Below are 21,113 nucleotides of genomic sequence, written 5' to 3'. Positions count from 1 at the left end.
TTGTGTACATCACACAAGATGAGCACATGTGCATAACAAGGTGGGATGATGCTGCGATCCATCTTGTGATAACTGAGCTGTAAAGAAATAGAGAGACAGGTGGTAGTGCTGTAGTTGTAAGATAACCAACTTTAGTATGGATATTATATGAGGTTGATGATGGTGTCTAGTTATTGTTACCAGTTTGCAAGGGCCTCCTGTGACCTCCAGCAACATTCTCAGTAGACAGTATGAAGCTGACTGTCACACTGCAGCAGCATCAGACATTAATAGTCGGAGCCATGTGATAGCTGATGTCAGCATAACGGTAAAATGAGTAGTAGTTGAAGCCGCAGCAGGAAAAGCAGTTACTGTCAGTACTAATTATAAACATCCCTGACTGTAGCAGGAAAATAAAACTTAAAAACTCTTCTCGGTGTATCTTATTTTTTTTTTTCCATCATCTACCCTCCTGAGAGTGTGAGCGCCAAGAACTACACTAGTAGGTTCCCTGAAGGTTGTTAGTACATTTCATTAAAAATGTGACAAAAATAATAATAATATATTTCTACAAAGTTGATTGAAATATCTTGATGTTTTTTTGAATTGATTAGTAATAGTTATGAGTGATTTATTCCATATCTGCCAATAAATGCCCAGAAATCATTCACGCTGGTCATTTACATTTACAATACAATTCATTTAAAATGTTATTAAGTTTAAGATGTATTTAATGTGTACTTGACACTTTTTTTTACATTTCTAAGACGTTTCACTGGTTTAGATTGCTGATCTGCTATCCTGCCCCCCCCCCCTCCCCGTCAGTTTAACACAGTAAAGTGCAACAGCCTCACAAATTACATCTTCCAAAATTATCAGTTAAACCAACAACTTTTATAACGTTATAACGTCCATTAAGGATTTATTGCAGCAAAGTCTATATCCAGCGGATGTTTTTAAAAATAAAGTTTTTATTTTATTTTTAAACGGATAACCGGAAGTCTATCGGACTTGACTCGAGACCTTCATGAGGCGCTTTCGCAACAGAAGTGAAGGCGAGTGGGGCACCGGCGGGCTGTCCGACACATGTGGCTAAATATGGGTGTCGAGGCTTCAGTTTGCCGGTCAAAAGACGTGACACCGAGGCACCGGTAGTGTTAGGGTGACCGTTAGCTCACTGCGGGAAAGAGGAACACAAATCCTGGCTAACCGTGTGACTCTTGCCCCTGCAGGAAAGTTTCGCTTCTCCGTTTTAAGTTGTCTCTGATATCTGTTCCTGAAAACGCCTCTTGTTTACGTGACTGACTCCAACCGCGAAGCTAAAAAAAAAAAAAAAGGCAGTACGAGTGTAAAACTTTAACTCTCCGCTCCCGTTGAACAACAAACTGCGCAACAGCTTTTGAACTCTCTCCGGCTGTTGTTGTTGCTGCTGCTGCTGCTGCTGCTGCTGCTGCGTCCCGTGTGAACAGCTGACTCACAGACGGAAGGCCGGGGCCGCACCGGATCACTGCGATGTTGACCCCCCTCATGGTCTGACGATGATCGGGTCACCGGACCTGCTGGCCTTCACCGGCACCGAGGGTTTCGGGGAAGGAGAGGAGGACCAGGATGACGGTGTACCTGAAGAACTCTCGGTCCCCCTTCTGCCTCCATCCAACCCTTGGACCTCCACCGCCCAGTTCCACAGAGACTTCATACTGGTGGCTGAATTCTCAGAGCAGGTGTGTGTGTGTGTGTGTGTGTGTGTGTGTGTGTGTGTGTGTGTGTGTGTGTGTGTGTGTGTGTGTGTGTGTGTGTGTGTGTGTTTACTTTGGAAAACCGGTTCCTGATGTACTGGTGTCTTTTGGAAATCATTAAACAGTATCTGTCAGGGACTTAAGATAAGACTTTGTTATCTTTGTTGATCTTTGATCTCCTGGGGAAATAAAAACAGACCAGATAAAGATATCAAAAGGATGCATATATTAAAGCTATAAACAAACAAATCACTAGACATTAAGTAAAATACAAATATGCAATAAATTCCAATAAATAGCTTGATACAGCACAATCCCAGAGGCCAGTGTACATTCATATGCATTAATGTGGAAAATGTGCAAAACCGTTTCCTCTTATTCCTGTAGAAAGTAACAAAGTGAAGAATATAATAATGTATAATAATTATGGGATATAAGGTGTAGAATAATAAAGCAGATATATAAAAATAATAAAACCTGTGTTTCATTAGTTATTTAATTTTAGTAAAGTACTTAAGTTCATAAAAAAGGAAGCTTGGAATATTTCATTATTTTATAATTATTTTATTCATTAATATTTATTTATTTTTAGATACAAGTGTGGTTATGTTTTTCTGCATTTTCCCAACAAAATGAATGTTGCAGCTCAGTTTCTGTAATGGTGTCGCAACTGATGGTGAGTCGGTTTTTATTTCGGAAGTGTGAATGAGATTAAGATCTCTAACGCAAGAAAGAACCCGAGAGCAAACGCCGTGTTCACAAGATGGAGCAGTCGGTCACACAAAGCAGCCGTCGTACACAGGAATTATTATTATTATTATTATTATATCAGCGTTCTCTCAGTGCATAATACTGGAGATCAGTTCAGAGCTGGTTTAAGGAACTTTTTAAAACTGTGAAAACACAGGTATGCTGATGTCTCCTCAATGTCAGTGACAACATCCAACCAATGGTGATGATGATGATGATGATGATGATGATGGGTGATAAGATTCTCAATTAATCACAGTCGCCCTACAAGATTTGAACTAGAAACTAAACCAAAAATAAAAACTCTGTAACTTTAAATATATATATATATATATATATATATATATATATATATATATATATATATATATACACATATATATACACACACACACACACACACACACACACACACACACACAACAGTGCCTGGTAGTATTCTGTACATGCACAACATTTTAGATTTTATTTTTAGAAAAATAGTGAAAAATAGCTCATCAAGAGTCCCCACAGCCCAAGGTGACGTCTTCAAAACCCAAAGATATTTAAATGATATAAAACAGAGAAATTCTCATATTTAAGAAATGTAATCCCTCATCTCTGTTTCATTATGGATTAAGTCTGATTCATTGATTAATCGTTGTGAAAATGTGCATCATAATTTGCAACAGTCCGTGGTGAAACTTTCAAAGTCTTGTTTCGTCCAATCAACGGTGCAAAAGAAAGTTAATGAGTGCAGTCCTCGGTGATTTTTCCATATTTTCTGATTTGTAGGTGGGACCCAGACCTGTACTCACAATACCGGACGTGCCCAGCGTCATCGGATCGTTTGACCTCAACCACTTCTCTGTCCGCATCATGTCGGTGGACTACCAGGCGTCCGGCCCCTGCCAGGCCCCTCCCGCCTCCCCCGGGCCCCGCCTCAACTTCAGCGAGGACTCCAAAGTGATCCTGGGAGATTCGGCGGAGGACGCGTTCGCGTACGTTCACCACGTCACCCTGTACGACCTGGAGGCCCGGGGCATGGTGCGTCCCTTCTGCATGGCGTACGTGTGCTCGGACCAGAACAAGCTGATGGAGAACTTCTCTGAACTGTCGGCGAGCTTCTCGAAGGCCTCCGACAGCCTCAAGACGGGAAACAGACAAGCGTTTTCTATGGAGCTGCAGAGGAAACTACAGGAGCTCGAGTAAGATTAGGATGTACTTTTATTAAATAACAATATACCGATGTATTAGAGCTCCACTACTGGCCACTTGGCTGATATTATATTATCATTGATAAATCCATATTGGCCAATATGTTGCCTGATAAGAGATTGCAGTACAGAGGGGATCATCCCTATGTTCTCAGTGTTCTATGTCGTTGATATAAACTAACTTTGTAAGGGCTATCTTCGCATTTTAAATCACAAACGAGTGCAGTGTGAGTGGTTAAAATCGATCCAGCCTCTTTGGAATATATCAATTATATATATCTATAGATAAAAAAGAAAACTGTCTCGGCCGCAAATTTGAGGGTGTAGGACATCAGTAGGACTGATTTGTGTTTTGTATGTGTTCGGCCGACCAATAGAAACACCGCACTGCATTTGGAAATGTAGAAACTATTATTCCAGCTTTATATTTATATCACATTATCAGACTGTGAAATGCAGTGTCGGTCTCATACGCTGCAGGATGGAAACATAATGTGACGGTAACTTTAGCAGAGGTCTCGTTGGCCTGATTAAGTGAAAGCACCTGTGCTATTTTTGGGAAAATGTGAGGTCACCGGACTCCATGCACCAATTAGAATGCTAAATACGTCGTTGGTCCCGCCCCGACGGATGCAACAAAGCTAGATGAGTGAGAGTTAACGGCAATGAAGTTTAGTCTAATCTGTACGCATGGAGGACCCCGACGTGATCCAAAATGAAAGCACATGTTTCTTTACATACAGCAGTGTCCCTGTGACATCACTGTTGGGTTGCGGTTACAGGTGCAACAGAGCAGGCTGGAATGTTTCAACCAAACCTCTCTGCTGACTGAATAAACGCTCTCGACTGTTTCAGGTACACACGGGTGACTCTGCTACAGGAGACAGAACTTCCGATGGCGACCAATGGGTCCACAGAGGAGAGGGATGAAGCAGATGAGCTTGAAGCTGTGGAGCATCTAATCTTACATCATAGAGACCTCCTCCGCCAGGTCACTTCCTACCCAAACAGGAAGATGAAACAGCCCGACTTCCTGCCTTACGACCCGGCCGACTCCCTCACTGATCCGACTGCGTTACTGCCTCCTGAGCGCTTCCCCCCCACTTCCGCCTCCCGCAGGTCTTCTGAGCGCCGCCTGAAGCCTCTGGAGGAGCTCTGCAACGACTACTTCCTGACGCTGATGAAGGAGCAGCTCGCCGACACGGAGCGCCGCCTACGCGGCGACAGGAGTGTGCTGCGAACTGCTCGGGTCACGCGGTCCTTGTCCCGGAGGGTCACGCTCACCAACTTCCTGTTTGACTTGTGGAGCCCGGAGGACGGAGATGAGGAGGAGAGAGAGAGCGCTGAGGCGGAGCTGCAGAGGGCGACATCGAGCAGGAGCGACGTGGAGGCGTTTCAATCAGAACCGATGAGCCTGGAGTCGTTCTACTCCTGCGTGGAGGAGATCCCCATCAAACTGGAGGCAGGAGAAGCCGGGACAGTCACCCCTGACCCCAATGTTCCCACAGATATGACAGGAAGTGTGAGCAGCGGCGACAGCATTGAAGTGCTCGGGACGGAGAAGTCCTACCGGACACAGCATGTCGACGCTGGATCTGACAGCAGAGGTACGAAAAGCAACTAGTATTTAAATGGTGGCAATTTATATATTCTGGAATATGGTGTCTTTTTAGCACATATTTTCCAGTTCATCAGTCAATGACACGGTTCTCTCTTCAACAGAAACACCGGTCGGGATGACGGACAACTCTTACAGGCGAGCCGCAGTAGATTCAGGCTTCAGAAGCGCGCGAACGTACGCCAGGCGAGCCAACAGCGAGGACAGCATCGAGGTGCTGAGTACCACCGAGTCCATCTTTCCGGACGACCTCACCGCCATCACGGAGGAAGAAGCGGAGCACCAACCTCTGAGTAACGGCTCTGAGGTTGAGGAGGAGACGCGGACGGAGTGTACGTCTGACAATGTCCTCGAAGAGGAGAAGACACCGAATGCAACTACCTCATTAAACGAGGATGAAAACAAAGAGCCCGACAGAGGAGAGGCCTTAAAGCAAATAACTGTCGGTGGTGAGGTTGTAGTGAAAGAGGAGAAGGTCTTTACATGTTTGAAGAGCAATCAAGTCCATGAAGACAAGATGTCCAAACTACTGCAAGGTAAGACATCTGCTTCAACGCTCATGTCTAAAGCCTCGTTAAAACAAGATTCAAGACAACGTAAACACTTATTTGGCTAATTTTGAAAAGTGTTTGAATCCGATCAAAAGCATGTTTGTTAGTCACATTCACAGTCACACACAGTAATGTACATGTGGTGAAATTCTGCTGTTTCTAGCTTCAGGAAGCAACCAACAAATAGAATGCTATATAATAGAGAACAACGGCAACCAGTCAGTGAACAGAACGGAGGTTGTTGCTGGTTTCATGTGGAGAAACATGGTGGCCCGGGTCAGAATTGATCTCTTATTTCCCTTTTTAATAAAGGAAGCTATGAATAAAATGAAATCGGCGATTCAGCTACCGAACCTTGATTTGAAAACCTCAAGGGCTCCTTTCTTAAAGTGTAGGAGTTTTGAGACTAAATACAATGTAATGTGTTCCATGGAGTAAATAACTCATTACTTTGATAATTACAGATCTGCAGTTATATTTGATAAAATGATAACTCAGGTTTATTAAGGCTCTATTTTTTGGTATTTTTGGCCATTATTTCTAGTACTTGCTGACTCGTGTTTTTTTCCCTTTTGGACTGTTGCCGCATGTTGCCGAATCTCGAGAATAGCTCGATGATAAAATGTTATTACTTATAGGAATGAGGGACAAAACTGCTGTGAATATATTCTTTAACGTGCAGTGAAATGGTTTTATTAGTTGAAGAAGCAGTGGAGTCGACGCCTCAGTGGTCTGAAGTCCATCAGGCTGTGCGCTCTCTGCCTGACCTTCACGTCCACTTCACGGCTGAGGCTGACCGGTGGTCTCCGCCCAGCGCTCCTCTCAGGCTGCTGAGCATCGACGAGGGGTCCGACTGCACCAGCATCACCGGCTCCTCAGACCCGCCCTCTCTCACCCAAACCGCCCACAGCAGCACCCGCTTGGATCGGAGGAGGAGGAGGAGGAAGGCGGGACTCAGAGCCCTCCGGTTCCTCAAACAGAACTCGTTCTCCCAGCATGCCGTGTTTTGTCTCCTGAGCGGTCGGCCGCTGGTCGTCATCGGCGGAGACGAGAGTTCGGTCAGAAAGCTGGTGGACGCTCTGAGCCTCTTCCTGCCGGATCCTGGTCCTGATGGGAACGCTGTGATGCTGTGTTTGACCTCGCCGCTCCAGCTCAGCGACCTGCTCACCTGGAGACTAATAGGAATACACAGGTACTCCATGAGACACATTGACCTGCATTGACATTTACCAAAAATGCATTGTGAACTTCACCAGAGTACTTTCACTGCAGTTATTTTGTACATTCACTGTACTAGTGCTGCCCTTAAATCAGTATTTTTATATTGACAATGGATGAAATCATTATGTGTAAGGTGTCGCTCCACGAAGCATTTTAGTGTCTTTTAAGCTCATTTTTGTTTTTGTTTTCTAGCCCACAACTGCTGTGGTTCACTCTCACTGCTCTGATCATCACACGCCAAAACAATCAGTTCTGTTACATCCTCTCCTTTTTCGTGTTTGTCCAGATCATCCTCCAGCTCTTCGACCAGCATTCTTCTCTCTCTGACTCGCTACAGTCGTTATTTGGCGCTGTTGGATCTGGACCAGAGGACGCTGCGCTGTCCATCGTACTCCGGCTGCCTCATCGGCAGACTGGCCAATCCTCACACCGGCATCTGCCGAGGCGTCACCTACCTGCTGCACCTGGAGAGCTGCCTGACTGAACTGGCCAGCCAGGCTCTGCTGCACACGTCTAATCCTACTTTGCATCATCCAAACGCTGCTGCAGGCACCAGTGGCGCAGAGGGAAAGGACTTCCCGGCCACGCGAGTATTTTGCACCAGTGAGTACGATTTGAGAGTGATCCGTTTCCTTAGTGACCTCATCAAGCAGCGCCACGCAGGACGTGGACCACCGGTTTTAAGAATCTCTTACAACTCGATGCACCTGCACAGAAATACATATGCAGCATAACCCTGGATGGACAAAGAACATCATGAAGATGGTCTATAATAATACCTACAACCAAATGCAATGAGTTGTGTCGTCTGGCGCTGAGAAGTCACGCTTGTATGTTTTTATCCGCAGTGTTGAATGTTAGTGTGTTTGCATGACTTTTACTGATTAATGTGTTTATGCCGTGGGTCATGTCTCTTTGGATTACTGTAAACAAGTGCACTAGTGCCTCACTGGCACCAAATCATTTTTCCATGCTGGCTCAATCAATGAAGTACTTCTTGTGTTGTTGTTTTTTATTGGAGTGTGTTTTTTAAAATGAAGGCTTATTACAGAATCATGTGAACTCTTTGTAATTTAAGATAATTGAATATGAACATATGAACACTGTGCAAAAAGAAACTGTGAGCGAAGTGAGATTACTGTTCAGACAGCGACGTTGTTGCTTGTAGTTTGCGGACCTCGGTGGTACTAGATGGTAATTATTTCCTTTTTATAAACAGCCTTGACTGTGACTTGCTCTGTTATTTTAACGTTTAACTTTAGCTGCATTAGAATAAGAGACTGGCTCTCTCAGGGTTTATGCCAGCTGTACATTTAACATCTTTTTTTTTTTAAATGAGTTCCTAAAATAACTAGGAGTCAGTGTTATCAGGCTAATCCAGAGTCATTTCAGCAAATAGTTGTTGGAAGTCTGGCAGTGGAGGTTTGAACAAGTCGGAGGCAGTTTATTGAAGACCAGGACATGCAAGATGAAAGATCATTATATAATCGGTTATTAGACCGTGTGATTTGTTCACCGATTTAGAAACTTGGCTTAAATTCTAAACTGCAGCTAATAACAAGACAACGGCTTCCTTCTGTTTACACTTTACTTTTCTTTTAGTAGTTTGATTTATTGATTGATTGATGCAAATATGAGCCAAGTTTAGCATGTGTGTGTGTGTTTACTCTGAATTCTAAATTGAGCAACATAAGCAATAAAAACAGCGTCAATGCATGAAAACAGTCACTTCTTCCTTTTATTTGCCAACGTTACATGATTGCCTCCTATGCATTAAAAGTCAATATCCAAAAGTATTTTATTATGAAGTCATGAACATAAGCACCACTCAATCAAAACAACCACCAACATATGATTTCAGCATGCATCAGCTGTTGATTATAAAGAGGCTTTATATCAAATGTACATCAGAGAAGCAACACTTGTAGTTTGGTTGTTTTATGTGTGATGGGAGAGAGGATCAGCCAATGAATCAATCAGTTCACTCACTGAAGATTAACCGAGAACATATGGGATTGATCGAGTAACTGTTATTTAAGATGAGAAGCCACAGTGTGGTTTCATAAACCTTCAAGAGCAATATCATTTAAAGGTTACAGTCTATGAACAACTTCATTGAGCTTCACAGAAGAAATGTGTAGCGTCAGCTTTATTACTTTAAACATCTACGAATGATCTCAGTCTTTAATCATTCATTCATATAGAATGTGATCAAATAATCAGTGTCTTAAGTCACAAAAAAGTCTCGGTATAGTATGTCATTTTCAGAGAAAGTGGTTGGCTTCTGTTTATGTAGAAATAAAATGCATATAGTGGAAACTGGACTTTGTTATTTAGCACGCGTCTAAACAAACATTTCAGCAACCGTGGTGACTTTTTTGGGAAGCAACAGGGTCACTACAGCTGGTTTCTCTAATTTTTTTTAATTCTCTAATTTTTGGCAATTATTTCTAGTATTTGCTGACTCATGTTTCTTTCCCCTTTTGGACTGTTGCCGCATGTTGCTGAATCTCGAGAATAGCTCGATGATAAAATGTTACTACTTATAGGAATGAGGGACAAAACTGCTGCGAATATATTCTTTAACGTGCAGTGAAACGGTTTTATTAGTTGAAGAAGCAGTGGAGTCGACGCCTCAGTGGTCTGAAGTCCATCAGGCTGTGCGCTCTCTGCCTGACCTTCACGTCCACTTCACGGCTGAGGCTGACCGGTGGTCTCCGCCCAGCGCTCCTCTCAGGCTGCTGAGCATCGACGAGGGGTCCGACTGCACCAGCATCACCGGCTCCTCAGACCCGCCCTCTCTCACCCAAACCGCCCACAGCAGTGGTACACGTAGTATGTATGTATGAATGCATAAGTACTTCTGCTCTGAACTTTATTGAACTGCACCACTGTGTCTCTGTTGTAGAAAAGAAGGATTCTCTCTTGCCTGTTCACATAGATAACTAACTGTGTTTCGAGAATGTTGTGTGAGAATATTCCAGTGCCAAAGCCTTCGGGCTGCTTGTTTTGGTTGCTGGCAGTTTGTTTTCACTTGTTCCTATCAGTCTGAGACCAAAATGTCTGTAATATCGGCCATCGGCCCCCACCTTTGCTCATTCTGCATAATGAAAGCTTATTCATTTTTTTCGAGGTTCTTCCTCACCGAGACTGTACGCATTCTGATGTGATGATTGAACTTTTTCTGCGCAGAAAATAAATATACAGAAGGGAACCTCTGGTCTTTGGTATTCTTTATTATGAAGGAGGAGGAGATGAAGGAGGAGGAGGAGATGATGAAGGAGGAGGAGATGATGAAGGAGGAGGAAATGATGAAGGAGGAGGATGATGATGATGGAGGAGGAGGAGGAGCCTCCGGTTCCTCAGACGGAACTCGTTCTCCCAGCATGCCGTGTTGCATCAGCTGTTGATTATAAAGAGGCTTTATATCAAATGTACATCAGAGAAGCAACACTTGTAGTTTGGTTGTTTTATGTGTGATGGGAGAGAGGATCAGCCAATGAATCAATTAGTTCACTCACTGAAGATTAACCGAGAACATATGGGATTGATCGAGTAACTGTTATTTAAGATGAGAAGCCACAGTGTGGTTTCATAAACCTTCAAGAGCAATATCATTTAAAGGTTACAGTCTATGAACAACTTCATTGAGCTTCACAGAAGAAATGTGTAGCGTCAGCTTTATTACTTTAAACATCTACGAATGACCTCAGTCTTTAATCATTCATTCATATAGAATGTGATCAAATAATCAGTGTCTTAAGTCACAAAAAAGTCTCGGTATAGTATGTCATAAAATAGTCATAGTGTTGTATGTCATTAAAAAAATAAAAAATAAATAAATCATAAAAACACCATAGTATATCATTTTTTTTTAAAGTATTTTTTAAAAAGGTCATAGCATGTCTCAAAAAGTCATAATGTATTTCATAAAGAAGCCATAAAAAGTTAGTGTAGTTTGTCATAAAATGGTCCAACACATACTAGTATACTATGTCAAAAAAGTAATTCTATAAAATATAAAAAGTGAGAAGAAAAGTCAGTATGGGTAAAGGGAACATTTTGAAAAAATACACTAAAATCCCAACCTGGAATTCATAACGTATGCTGGGACCATTTCTAAACTGTAGAAAAATGAAAGTGTAATAACTTCTAAAAAAGTATAGATAAATATAAAATGCCAGTGAAACCAGTTGTCATATTTTACACACCTTGTGAAATCTATAGGATTTCTGAATTCTGTATTGGTTCCTTTTATTATTTGGAATCCCAAGGGCAGTACACACTCGACCCCAGAAGCCTTTTGTGTCTTCTGCTGCTGCTGCTTCTTGTTGTTGTTTATTGTCAACTTCCTCCACAATCTGTTCAATTAAAATCATTTTGGTTTTGTTCTATTGAGAAAAAAAAAAAAAAAAAAAAGTCATAAGTAATGGTCAAGGGCATAGTTAGACATTATTACATTCATATGTGGCCAAAAAAAGAGTTGAATGGTTAGTTTACTTACCCCAAATAACTTGAATGAGTGTACTCTAGAAAATCAAAAGGGCAAAAATGTAATGACAGCATACATTTTCTTGATATATATTATACATTAACATATTCCATAACGGTAGGGCTGTGTATTATTGTCATTGAAATATTCTTTTTATTCTTGCTGTAAAAAATTAAGTGTTGTCTTGTTTACATCTTTAAATGGATGATCTAACACATTCAAATTACAACCAAATACCAATAAGATTGTATTATTGTCTTCATAATGTCTCTATGTCTGATTAGAAGCATGCATAGCACCCAGATTGGAAGAATCAGATTGTAAATATATTTAAAAAATCAAATTAAGGAAGGCTTGAATTAAGACGCATTTTAATTACCTTATTGTCAATATACCTAGGAATCCATACATACTATGATTGTATACGTTTGTATAAGACGGTTTCATGAGGCTGTGATCATCTTAGAGGTCACAAAAGGTTTATAATGCATTTTATGTGGGGTCAATAGTCTCACTATATGAAATGGCTACTATGGGGACTAACATCACACACAAATATAATTGGACTCAATGGATCCACAATAGTCTCACCCTTCCTGTCATACAATGCAATACCAAGACTGGTTAGGCACCATCATGCAGACATATTTGAATACATACTTTTTAGAATATGCAAAAATAACACATTTATACTGCATGTTTCTGGCCAAAACTGTGTGGGATTATCATAAAGTGATCATTTCTGTATCGGGGAGAGTCTTGGGTCCCCTGACATATCTAGAGAGGAGAAGTCAAGGAACCCCCGAGAACACGGCTATGCTAGTTATTCCGTGCCAAAATGTAGCCTAACTTTGGAGCGGTGTTTAGCCCTCTCCCAACACGCTAACTTGACATGGTTGGTACCAATGGATTCATTCGATTTTGAAGTATTATCTGATACCAATAACTTAACTCTAGCTTTACTGAGCCTGCCACAGCCTCCAAAAGCAAATCTGCGATCTGCTCAGGGCGACTTTACATTCTTAACAGGCTGTCTTTCTATCATCGGTAATGCACCTTCTTATTATATCTTATTTACTTTGCCACAATTAAATTCCTCAGAATTGTAAATTAAATAAAAGGATTTACAAAGCGGTTCTTTGAATCTGGTAAGGACACGTGGAAAGTGATAAAGCGTTGCACACATTGCAAAAACACAACAAAAAAGCAGAAAAGCCAAACTAATAGTTATATTTGGTTTTTACTTTCTTGTGAACCAGAAAACATGCAGTCACTTTCTTTTCTTTTTAAAATCACAAAAACTAAAAATAGCAGATTGATTTTTTTTTTGGACTGAAAATAAAGTTGGTGCCATTTTGGCGCGGATTACGGAGCCCCGTGTTTAATATTGTATTATTATTATAAAATACAGGCGAACCATAACCCTCGGCTACAATATGTCATTAGCTGATAGCCCAACGTCAACACGCGTCATCGACTAATGATATATTACTAATATGCTAAATGTGCTAATTCATTGCTACAAAGTGTAGCCTAAAAGTAGGCCTTCTAGTTTTTACCCCCGAATCACTGCAAAATGCATGACATCAAATTAAGCTCTGTGAATGTCCGGATGTTTTGCGTTCTCAAATGCATACGGCGTGTTCAGAGGTATATCTTCTGAAAATGATATAGGCCAAACCAACAGACATAGTTACATAATTGCATGCATGTGAAACGTTATCAGAAATATCCGAGAAGTGTCTTACGCCAAAAGCCTTCGAAGTTCTAAAAACTCACCCTCTCTTCGGCATCTTTTCAATTAAAATCATGAAAATCTTAATCTAGTATGTTAAAAAGGTTATATTATAGTATGTCATGGAGAGAAAAGTCATAGTATATCATAAAAAGTCATACTATAGTATGTCATAAAATCAAAGTATAGTATGTCAAAAAAAGTTAGTCATAGTACAATGTCATAAAAAGTCAAATAAAATCAGTATAGATTACTAGATTGTAAATAAAAGTAGTACTGATATAAGACAATTAATCAATTAGTCGACTCACTGAAAATGTATCGAGAAAAATTAGGATTAATCTAAACTGTCATTTAAGTTAAAAAGCCAAACTCGTTCCAACTTATCACTGTCACTAACTGTACTCTGAATAAATAGTACATTTTTTGGTAAATAAAAAAGCAATTTCAGAGAGAAGCAGACAGACGCGTGTCTGAAGCATATATCCAGGATGTCAAACTGATTCGTTAGTGAAAACAGGTTAAAAAGATAAAGCTAGAAGCTAAAGCTACAGATCACAGTGTGAAAGTGAAACCACATCACCTGATGATGTTCCTGTAAAGCCGGGTTGGTCTTTATTGACTGTTACAATCATTAAAAAGCAAAAGCAGCACGTTTACATCCAGTGTACCATCAGTAGCTAGCGTAGCATAAATGTGCTTATGTTAGGTACAGATGTGCTAAAGCAATCTGCTAATGTTAGCTCCAGATCTTTTTATGTAGAAATGTAACGTTTTATAAATGTAAATCTCCTTCCAGCCTCTCCAGGTAAATAGTATCACTGTTACACGTTAACACTATTTAACGTTTCACCACGACTAGCTCCAAAAACCACAAAACCAGCCTGAAAACAAAGAACATCTGAAACAATAGCATGAGTCTGTGGATAATCGGCAGCTTAATTGATAATGAAAATAACCGTTAGTTGCAGCTCTGATGTCATTAGAAAGCAGAGCTTCAGAGAAGGGATGTCCTGACCAACTTTTTTTGTGCATCTCAGAGTCTGATATATTTACATTTACCTAAATGTTGATAAAGTGTGTATCTGACTAATTGTAAAAGATTAACTCCTGACATTGACGTTACGCAATCTTTTCAATCACGAGGTCTTCAGGAAGTGCTGCTGTGCCACAGACCTGTGAGGTAAGAAGTTGGTGCAGTTCCTTCCTGTTACCACCGGGTGTCGCCAATGAGAGCAAATAACTTATTTGCACTAATATCTATCTATCTATCTATCTATCTATCTATCTATCTATCTATCTATCTGAGTACTGATCACTTTTGACCTATTTGTGAAGATTCAACCACCACACAAGCATGTGGAGGGTTCAGTGCATTGATCCATTATTATGAGAAAGACGTCCACACACCTGTCGTGTGCTCCGCCTCCTGTGAGATCTCCTGTAAGAAGGATCTAAGCCGTTCTGGGCTGGAGGACAAACGGTCCCACAGCCACCTGAGAGCCCACGTGTTATCCTGAGAGACGGAGAAATGTTACTGGATGAAACGTTTGGATCTTCATTTCATCTTCATGGGGATAAGGAACATGGAAACCGTTCAGCTCTTTGGAATAAATGTCTGCAAACAGGAGTTACCTTAAACGTGTCGAGCACAGGGAGGGCCGGACTCAGTGCAGCGCTCACGATTCTCGAACCTAAAGCCCCCGTTACCAACAGCAGCAAAGCCTGATCTGGGTACACCTGTAGACACAAACACACACACACACACATACTAACAGTTTAGTACCCGCTGGTAACATCCACGTGTACATGTGTAGATCACAGCGCGCTCACCTCCTGAAAGAAACGTGGGATGTGTATGTTTGACCCGTGCTGGTCGAGCAGTATCGATTCCACAACAACCTTCGATTCCTAAAGTCCGGACATGAGAGACAGAATGTAAACAACTACTGCTGTGAACAAATGGAAAATAAGCTGTTAATAAACAAAGAATACATACGTGTAGAAACTGTGGGCTTGGTTCTGGGACAGCGGTGAGTGTGTTGACGACTTTGAGTAAACTGGTCCAACACTGAGACTGGATCAGAAAGGTATCAGACGTACAATCACAAGCAAGTCTAACTTTATTCATATGTTCATACACATAAGGAGAAGTCAATTAAAAAAGACAATATTTAAAATGTTTAAAAAAGTGCAGTCTGGGAGCTCATAAAATAAACACAGCTTTGACAGATGAGAGGTCCGGTTAGCTCCTAGCATGTCCTACACCTACTGTGTGTGTGTGTGTGTGTGTGTGTGTGTGTGTGTGTGTGTGTGTGTGTGTGTGTGTGTGTGTGTGTGTGTGTGTGTGTGTACCAGACTATTTAATGCTTAAAAGAAACACAAAAAAATCCATAAAACATATTAGATTCTGATTATATCCCTTTACACAGTAGCAGTTATATTTCTTGCACTATCTGTGCTAAGTGTGCCGACTTTATTTGAAACGTTCTACTGTTGTGCAACATGAATAAAATGTTCTGCGCACATTTCAGCAAAATGTCTGTCTTCTGTTTTCATGACAGTCAGAGCATGTGAACGCAGCTCCCACTGTTCATCAGTATAATGCACTGTAACTCTGAGGTGATTATGGTTACCCAGCACTGTCCAGTAGTCTCCAGTGAGAGCAACAGCTGGTGCACGTTGTAACGCCGTCGCTTTTGTAGTCCTCTCCTTTTCATACAACTCGTGTATTCTTCTTGCGATAATAACGCATTAAGTTGCCCAGCACTAAAATACATTTTAAAACATCGCAATAATCTGGCAGACTTACGTCAGTGAAGACGGCGGAGCAGCATCTCTGAACCCGGAGAGCAAATCTCACCAGCACAACATGTGGAAGTGGCACAGCATCTAGAGAGAGAAGACACTTTGACGTTTTATTTTTTTTCTTAAAAAAAGGTAAGAAAGTAAAAATCTATAATTCATCCAGAACATGTCTGACCTTTGATTGGCTGCCAGACTGCATCAGAGAAGCAGAGCTGTGCCGACTGACTGACCACTAGCTCTGGTGCTGTTGCCGTTTCAAAGACGCGGAGATAAAAGAGGAAGAGGTGTGGAGTGAAGCGTGAGGCGGGAGCGTTCACCGAGGGGAACAAACTGTGCAGACCGCCTGTTAAGGTCCCATCCATGCACATGAAGAATGGGATGAGGTCTTGTATCTGCCGGAGACTACCGGAGAAACAAAACAAATCACCGGTCATGTCTAAATGATGCATAAATCTAGGCAAGAGATTATGTTATGTTATGGTTACAATTGTAATAACTAATTTAAAAAAGAGGGGAACCCTCATAAGCTTTGCTTTTATGTATCAATATCATTATGAATGAAAATCCTTAGAAGAATATGTGTAAATTCAATTTCAGCATATTTTAATAAAATTAAAATTCCGCTCCGAGGGAATCATTTTAATTGAACATTATGATATTATTATGTGCGTCTGCTCAACCAACTCTCTCAGGGCATGAAAATCAAAAAGGGTTGGCCAGCAGGGGGCGCATGTTTTATTATTTAGCAGAATCAGATCATCTATCCTCAAATTTAATGAAAGTACATCTATGTATATGACAATTCTAGTAAAGCTTTTTTATTTTTTTTTATTTAAGATCAGACAGATGGTGAAACTACCGCTGCAGATGGCGAGCTGGACGCAAATAAAGAGCAGAACAGAAAGCAGGCAAATGAGTGCAACGCGTCACCTGAACGGCCTTTATAGAGACCGACGATTACAATCAGTGGCCCCTTCATTCATTTGAATCAATTGCAGCATAGCGCCATCGCAAGAGTTGACGGCAATATTGTAAATATAACCTCATACTTCAATCTAAACCATTGGAATATTTGGGACTATTTGAACACTCACTGTTGGGAATCGTCGCTCTCGACGACTCGTAGGTAGCGATACAATTCTCTGTACCTGTAGACGGTAAGAACACAGCCAGCTTTGGTTTTATTAGCAGTTGTGAAAGGCAAAAATGTGTGTGTAGATATTTGTGTGTTTATATGTGTCGTACCTGCGCTGCCGCTGTAGTAGTTCTGTCCTCAATAGAACTACAGAAATCTGTTCAATCAGGAGGTCCTTCTTGCCTTTGTCTCTGCGGACCCCCGTCACGTTCTGCCCCTTCAGCACCGACACCAGCAGGACGTCATCCCAAGAACGAACACACAGGCTGAAGAACACGCACGCACACGCGCACACGCACACGCGCACACACACACACACACACACACACACACACACACACACACACACACACACACACACGAAAAGGCTTTTATGTGTAACCGTGGGAATTAAAAACACACAAGTGTTTATGAACTGCTGCCTCAGAGACACGTTTGAAGACGCACACACCTGTTCTTCACGCTCTTCAGCTCAGCGGGGAAATTGAACCTCCTGTAAAAATCCTGCAATTTGTGGATGAACTCCGGGGTTAAATCGGTCATCACCATCTGTCTCTGCACAGACGCTATTATCCTGGAAAACCCAAACAAGGTAAATATCCAAATGAATTAGTTTCAGGCAGGACACAACATGGGTTCTCTGCGTGCGTGCGTGCGTGCGCGCGCGTGCGTGCGTGTGTGTGTGTGCGTGCGTGCGTGTGTACCTCTGCAGTAACAGCAGTCTGGCTTCAAAAGCATTAGCAAGGGGAGACTGTGAGATGTAAGTCCTGTAGAGAATCACATCAACAATAGAAAATTACTACACAGAGAGCAAAAAAAGCTGTTAAGATAAACAATCTAGAACAGGAAATGCTATTCATGCGTGTGTGTGTGTGTGTGTGTGTGTGTGTGTGTGTGTGTGTGTGTGTGTGTGTGTGTGTGTGTGTGTGTGTGTGTGTGTGTGTGTGTGTGTGTGTACCCTGAGACTTGAAAATGGTTAATGAAGTCCTGAGCGGCTCCCAGCCTCATGATGGCAGCAGCTCTGCCGTCCTGTTTATCTGCTTTGTTCAGGAACGATGACACAAACTCGTACACAGGTGTGTAGCTGCAAAACAAAACAGAAAAATTTAATTCTAAAAATTTCACTTTTGTTAATAATGTCGGAGACGATGTGAAGTGAGACTGGTGAAACAGCCACAGTTGGTGTATTTGAAGCCATAATTTTAATTTTCAACTGCATGTGGATGTCTCTGTCAAAATACGTTTGTGTATTTTTCAGTCTGGACTGTTTTTGATGGTTTGAGCTACGCTTCTTCCTAAAAAAGGAAATCTGTAAGGGGCGCTCCAGCAATTTCTTATTGCACTTCCATAAAGTTATATGGAAGTCATAAATATTTTTTTTTTTTAAATTGTCAAAATCAATGCAACAGACATCCTGACTTTTAGTCCCCAGTATGTGTCAATAACCAGAAACACTGGATCCTACATTTCCCACAATGCATCTGGATAACATGTTTGATTACATCCTCTGTGCTCGATAAATAAGAAGAATTACGTTTTTAGAGAGTTCCCTTTATGCTAGAGCATGTTGGGGGTATTGGAATGACAATGTGAAAAACAACAACAATTATTTATGGGTTTAATGTTTGTGTATCCGCATACTTTCGACCGCATGGTACTGGATGCTCATTTGGTGCAGACGTTAATGGTTAGAAGGATGAATCCTAATGACTTTTGCGTATTACAAAAAAAATGACAGATCCCCGATTCATAAATAGTGCGAGATCATCTGGATGGATTTCAGTGTCCTCTCCACATCATAGCACAGCTCTGCTCCGTCACTCACTCAAAGACGAGGCCTTTCTGGTTCGATTGGTCCAGACCGCATTGCTCCAAAGTCTGTCCCTCCAAGAAGGACGAGAACTTTACAGAGAGCCCTTGTTTGAAGCTCTGCAGCATCGTGTCTGGACAAGAGGAAGACAAACCCAGTGACGGTGAAATGAAGTGTAATAATCAAACAAGTGGTTCAGTCTGAGGATTTGTATTTTTAAGTAACCTGCATGTCGAAGGTGAGAATCTATTTCAGACAAAGTTAGGTTGAAAGTCCTAAGTCCTCCCAGCAGCAAGCTGTTTCTCAGGTTGTTCCAGAAGTCGCTCCTCTTGTGGCTGTTGCAGTGACACACACCGCTGCAACACCACATTTGACACTGAACACACACACACACACACACACACACACACACACACACACACACACACACAACACACACACACACACACACACACACACACAGTGGAAAAACAACAAGACTTGAAATTATCTTTATCTCAAGACACTTCAGGGAGTTTTGAAGTCTGTGTTCGTGCTATATATATATATATATATATATATATATATATATATATATATATATATAGTTTAAAGACTAGTCAACACATACCGATGACGCCAGCTTGTCGCAGATGTAGCAGAAGCACTGATCACACATCAGCTGGTTACCGGCCGCAGGAGCACTGATCTCACAATCTGTAGCCCTGAGCAGCACAGAGGAGAGGAGGGTGTGATCATCTCTAATGGAGGTCAGTATAATCACAAAATGTGTGTTGCCATTCACTCACGTAAAAGCGTGTACGGGACAGTCGTAGCGTGCATGAGGCAGGACCTCAGCGCGGCGGGAGAAGGTGATGACCAGGTCGTCATCCGGAGCACTGGGAGGTACACCACAGTCTGAAACACAAGAAGAAGAAGAAGAAGAAGAAGAAGAAGAAGAAGAAGCTGGTGACCTTTCACAACATTAAAAACCTTCACATGCTGCTGGTGTGGACAGTAAACACAGCTGTTACCACTCTTATTCACGTCCTCCACCTCCACGATGAGAACCGATTGATCACTGCATGATATGTCCTCTTCACAGTCTTCATCATCATCATCATCATCATCATCATCATCATCACTGAGGATGATGATTTCTCCAGTGTCCACCGCTGTACCCATCAGAAATGTCTGGCAGGGAAAACACAGGGAAAAGAAAAGGCAATCCCCACAATGTGTCGTGTAAGATGTTGTCTCTTCTTCTTCTGAGTGAGTGAGTCACACCGGATTCATGTCAGTGAAATATACGGGACACATCGTGTAGATGAGACATTACCGTGTCTTTGCTTCCAGAACGGAACAAACTAATTATCGTACTTTTAAGAAGCTTGCTAGCTTTCCGCAAGGCAGGAAACAGAAAGTTAAACACGTGTAAAAAACGGTCGCATATTGTGTCAACATTAACAATGTACTTCTTTACTACGAAATATAGATACAAAATACGTTGATATGGTTGTTTTAGTTCTGTTAGCAACACGTGTCTTACCTTTGTTGTTCAAAATTAAAGAAGTTTTTTTTGGCGCCCGGAGTTCTCCCAAATTCACCGGTACCGGATGTGACGTTTCATTTTCTTCTTTGCTGTCTCAATTAATGGTTGGCAAACCAGCGTATAGGTGTGTTACCCGCCACCTACTGGAGCAGTAGATGAATGCATAAAGTAGAAAAATGAACGGATGAATGAATAATATTTAATAAAGCAGAGTTAGTTTCTCTATTTAAAATAAATAAATGCATACTAGAATGTTTGTGTCAGGTGTAACTCCCTTTCTTTTGTATTATTGTCCCGAAACATACAACACGTTTCATTGAGTCCTGTTTCACAATAATCAATTAACTCACAGATTCACAGCCTGTTAAAAGGCTTTTTTTCTCTTCTTTTCACTCTATCATTGAAGCTTCACTGAACCTAAAAACCTTCTATCAGGCTTATTATCCTCTGGAGGTGAACGGCTCTTTTAATTTGCTCTTCTGTCCTTCAATAAAATGAAGTCATTAGATTGTTATTCTATTTAAAATGGAACACTTGAGTCCTAACTGCCT

General features: G+C 41.5%; 2 protein-coding genes across 2 annotated transcripts; one reads left to right on the top strand and one right to left on the bottom strand.

Moving 5' to 3' along the window:
* The first annotated feature begins 924 nt into the window (after positions 1–924).
* On the top strand, positions 925–8,775 carry smcr8b (Smith-Magenis syndrome chromosome region, candidate 8b). Its single transcript, XM_068737438.1, has 6 exons — positions 925–1,700; positions 3,240–3,652; positions 4,517–5,268; positions 5,384–5,815; positions 6,530–7,022; positions 7,338–8,775. Exons 1-6 carry the CDS (start codon positions 1,518–1,520, stop codon positions 7,783–7,785), a joined length of 2,721 nt encoding a protein of 906 aa, XP_068593539.1. The 5' UTR covers positions 925–1,517; the 3' UTR covers positions 7,786–8,775.
* A 1,508-nt stretch (positions 8,776–10,283) lies between these two features.
* Positions 10,284–20,409, bottom strand: zgc:112980 (uncharacterized protein LOC503706 homolog). The gene is made up of 20 exons (XM_068737434.1): positions 20,350–20,409; positions 20,045–20,204; positions 19,820–19,928; positions 19,642–19,735; positions 19,257–19,407; positions 19,047–19,164; positions 18,180–18,305; positions 17,926–17,988; positions 17,673–17,795; positions 17,332–17,487; positions 17,181–17,234; positions 16,262–16,488; positions 16,091–16,170; positions 15,278–15,355; positions 15,112–15,189; positions 14,914–15,018; positions 14,689–14,794; positions 11,556–11,580; positions 11,263–11,442; positions 10,284–10,454 (listed from the first exon to the last, which is right to left on the bottom strand). Exons 2-19 carry the CDS (start codon positions 20,193–20,195, stop codon positions 11,427–11,429), a joined length of 1,860 nt encoding a protein of 619 aa, XP_068593535.1. The 5' UTR covers positions 20,196–20,204; positions 20,350–20,409; the 3' UTR covers positions 10,284–10,454; positions 11,263–11,426.
* Between the last annotated feature and the right edge of the window lie 704 nt (positions 20,410–21,113).

This window comes from Cebidichthys violaceus, unplaced genomic scaffold (genome assembly GCF_023349555.1).
Source record: "Cebidichthys violaceus isolate CVI_PGR_0920_01 unplaced genomic scaffold, fCebVio1.0.p SCAF_79, whole genome shotgun sequence".
Classification (NCBI taxonomy): Eukaryota; Metazoa; Chordata; class Actinopteri; order Perciformes; family Stichaeidae; genus Cebidichthys; species Cebidichthys violaceus.
Note: the sequence above shows the minus strand (reverse complement) of the source record. Positions and strands in the feature narration are given on the sequence as shown.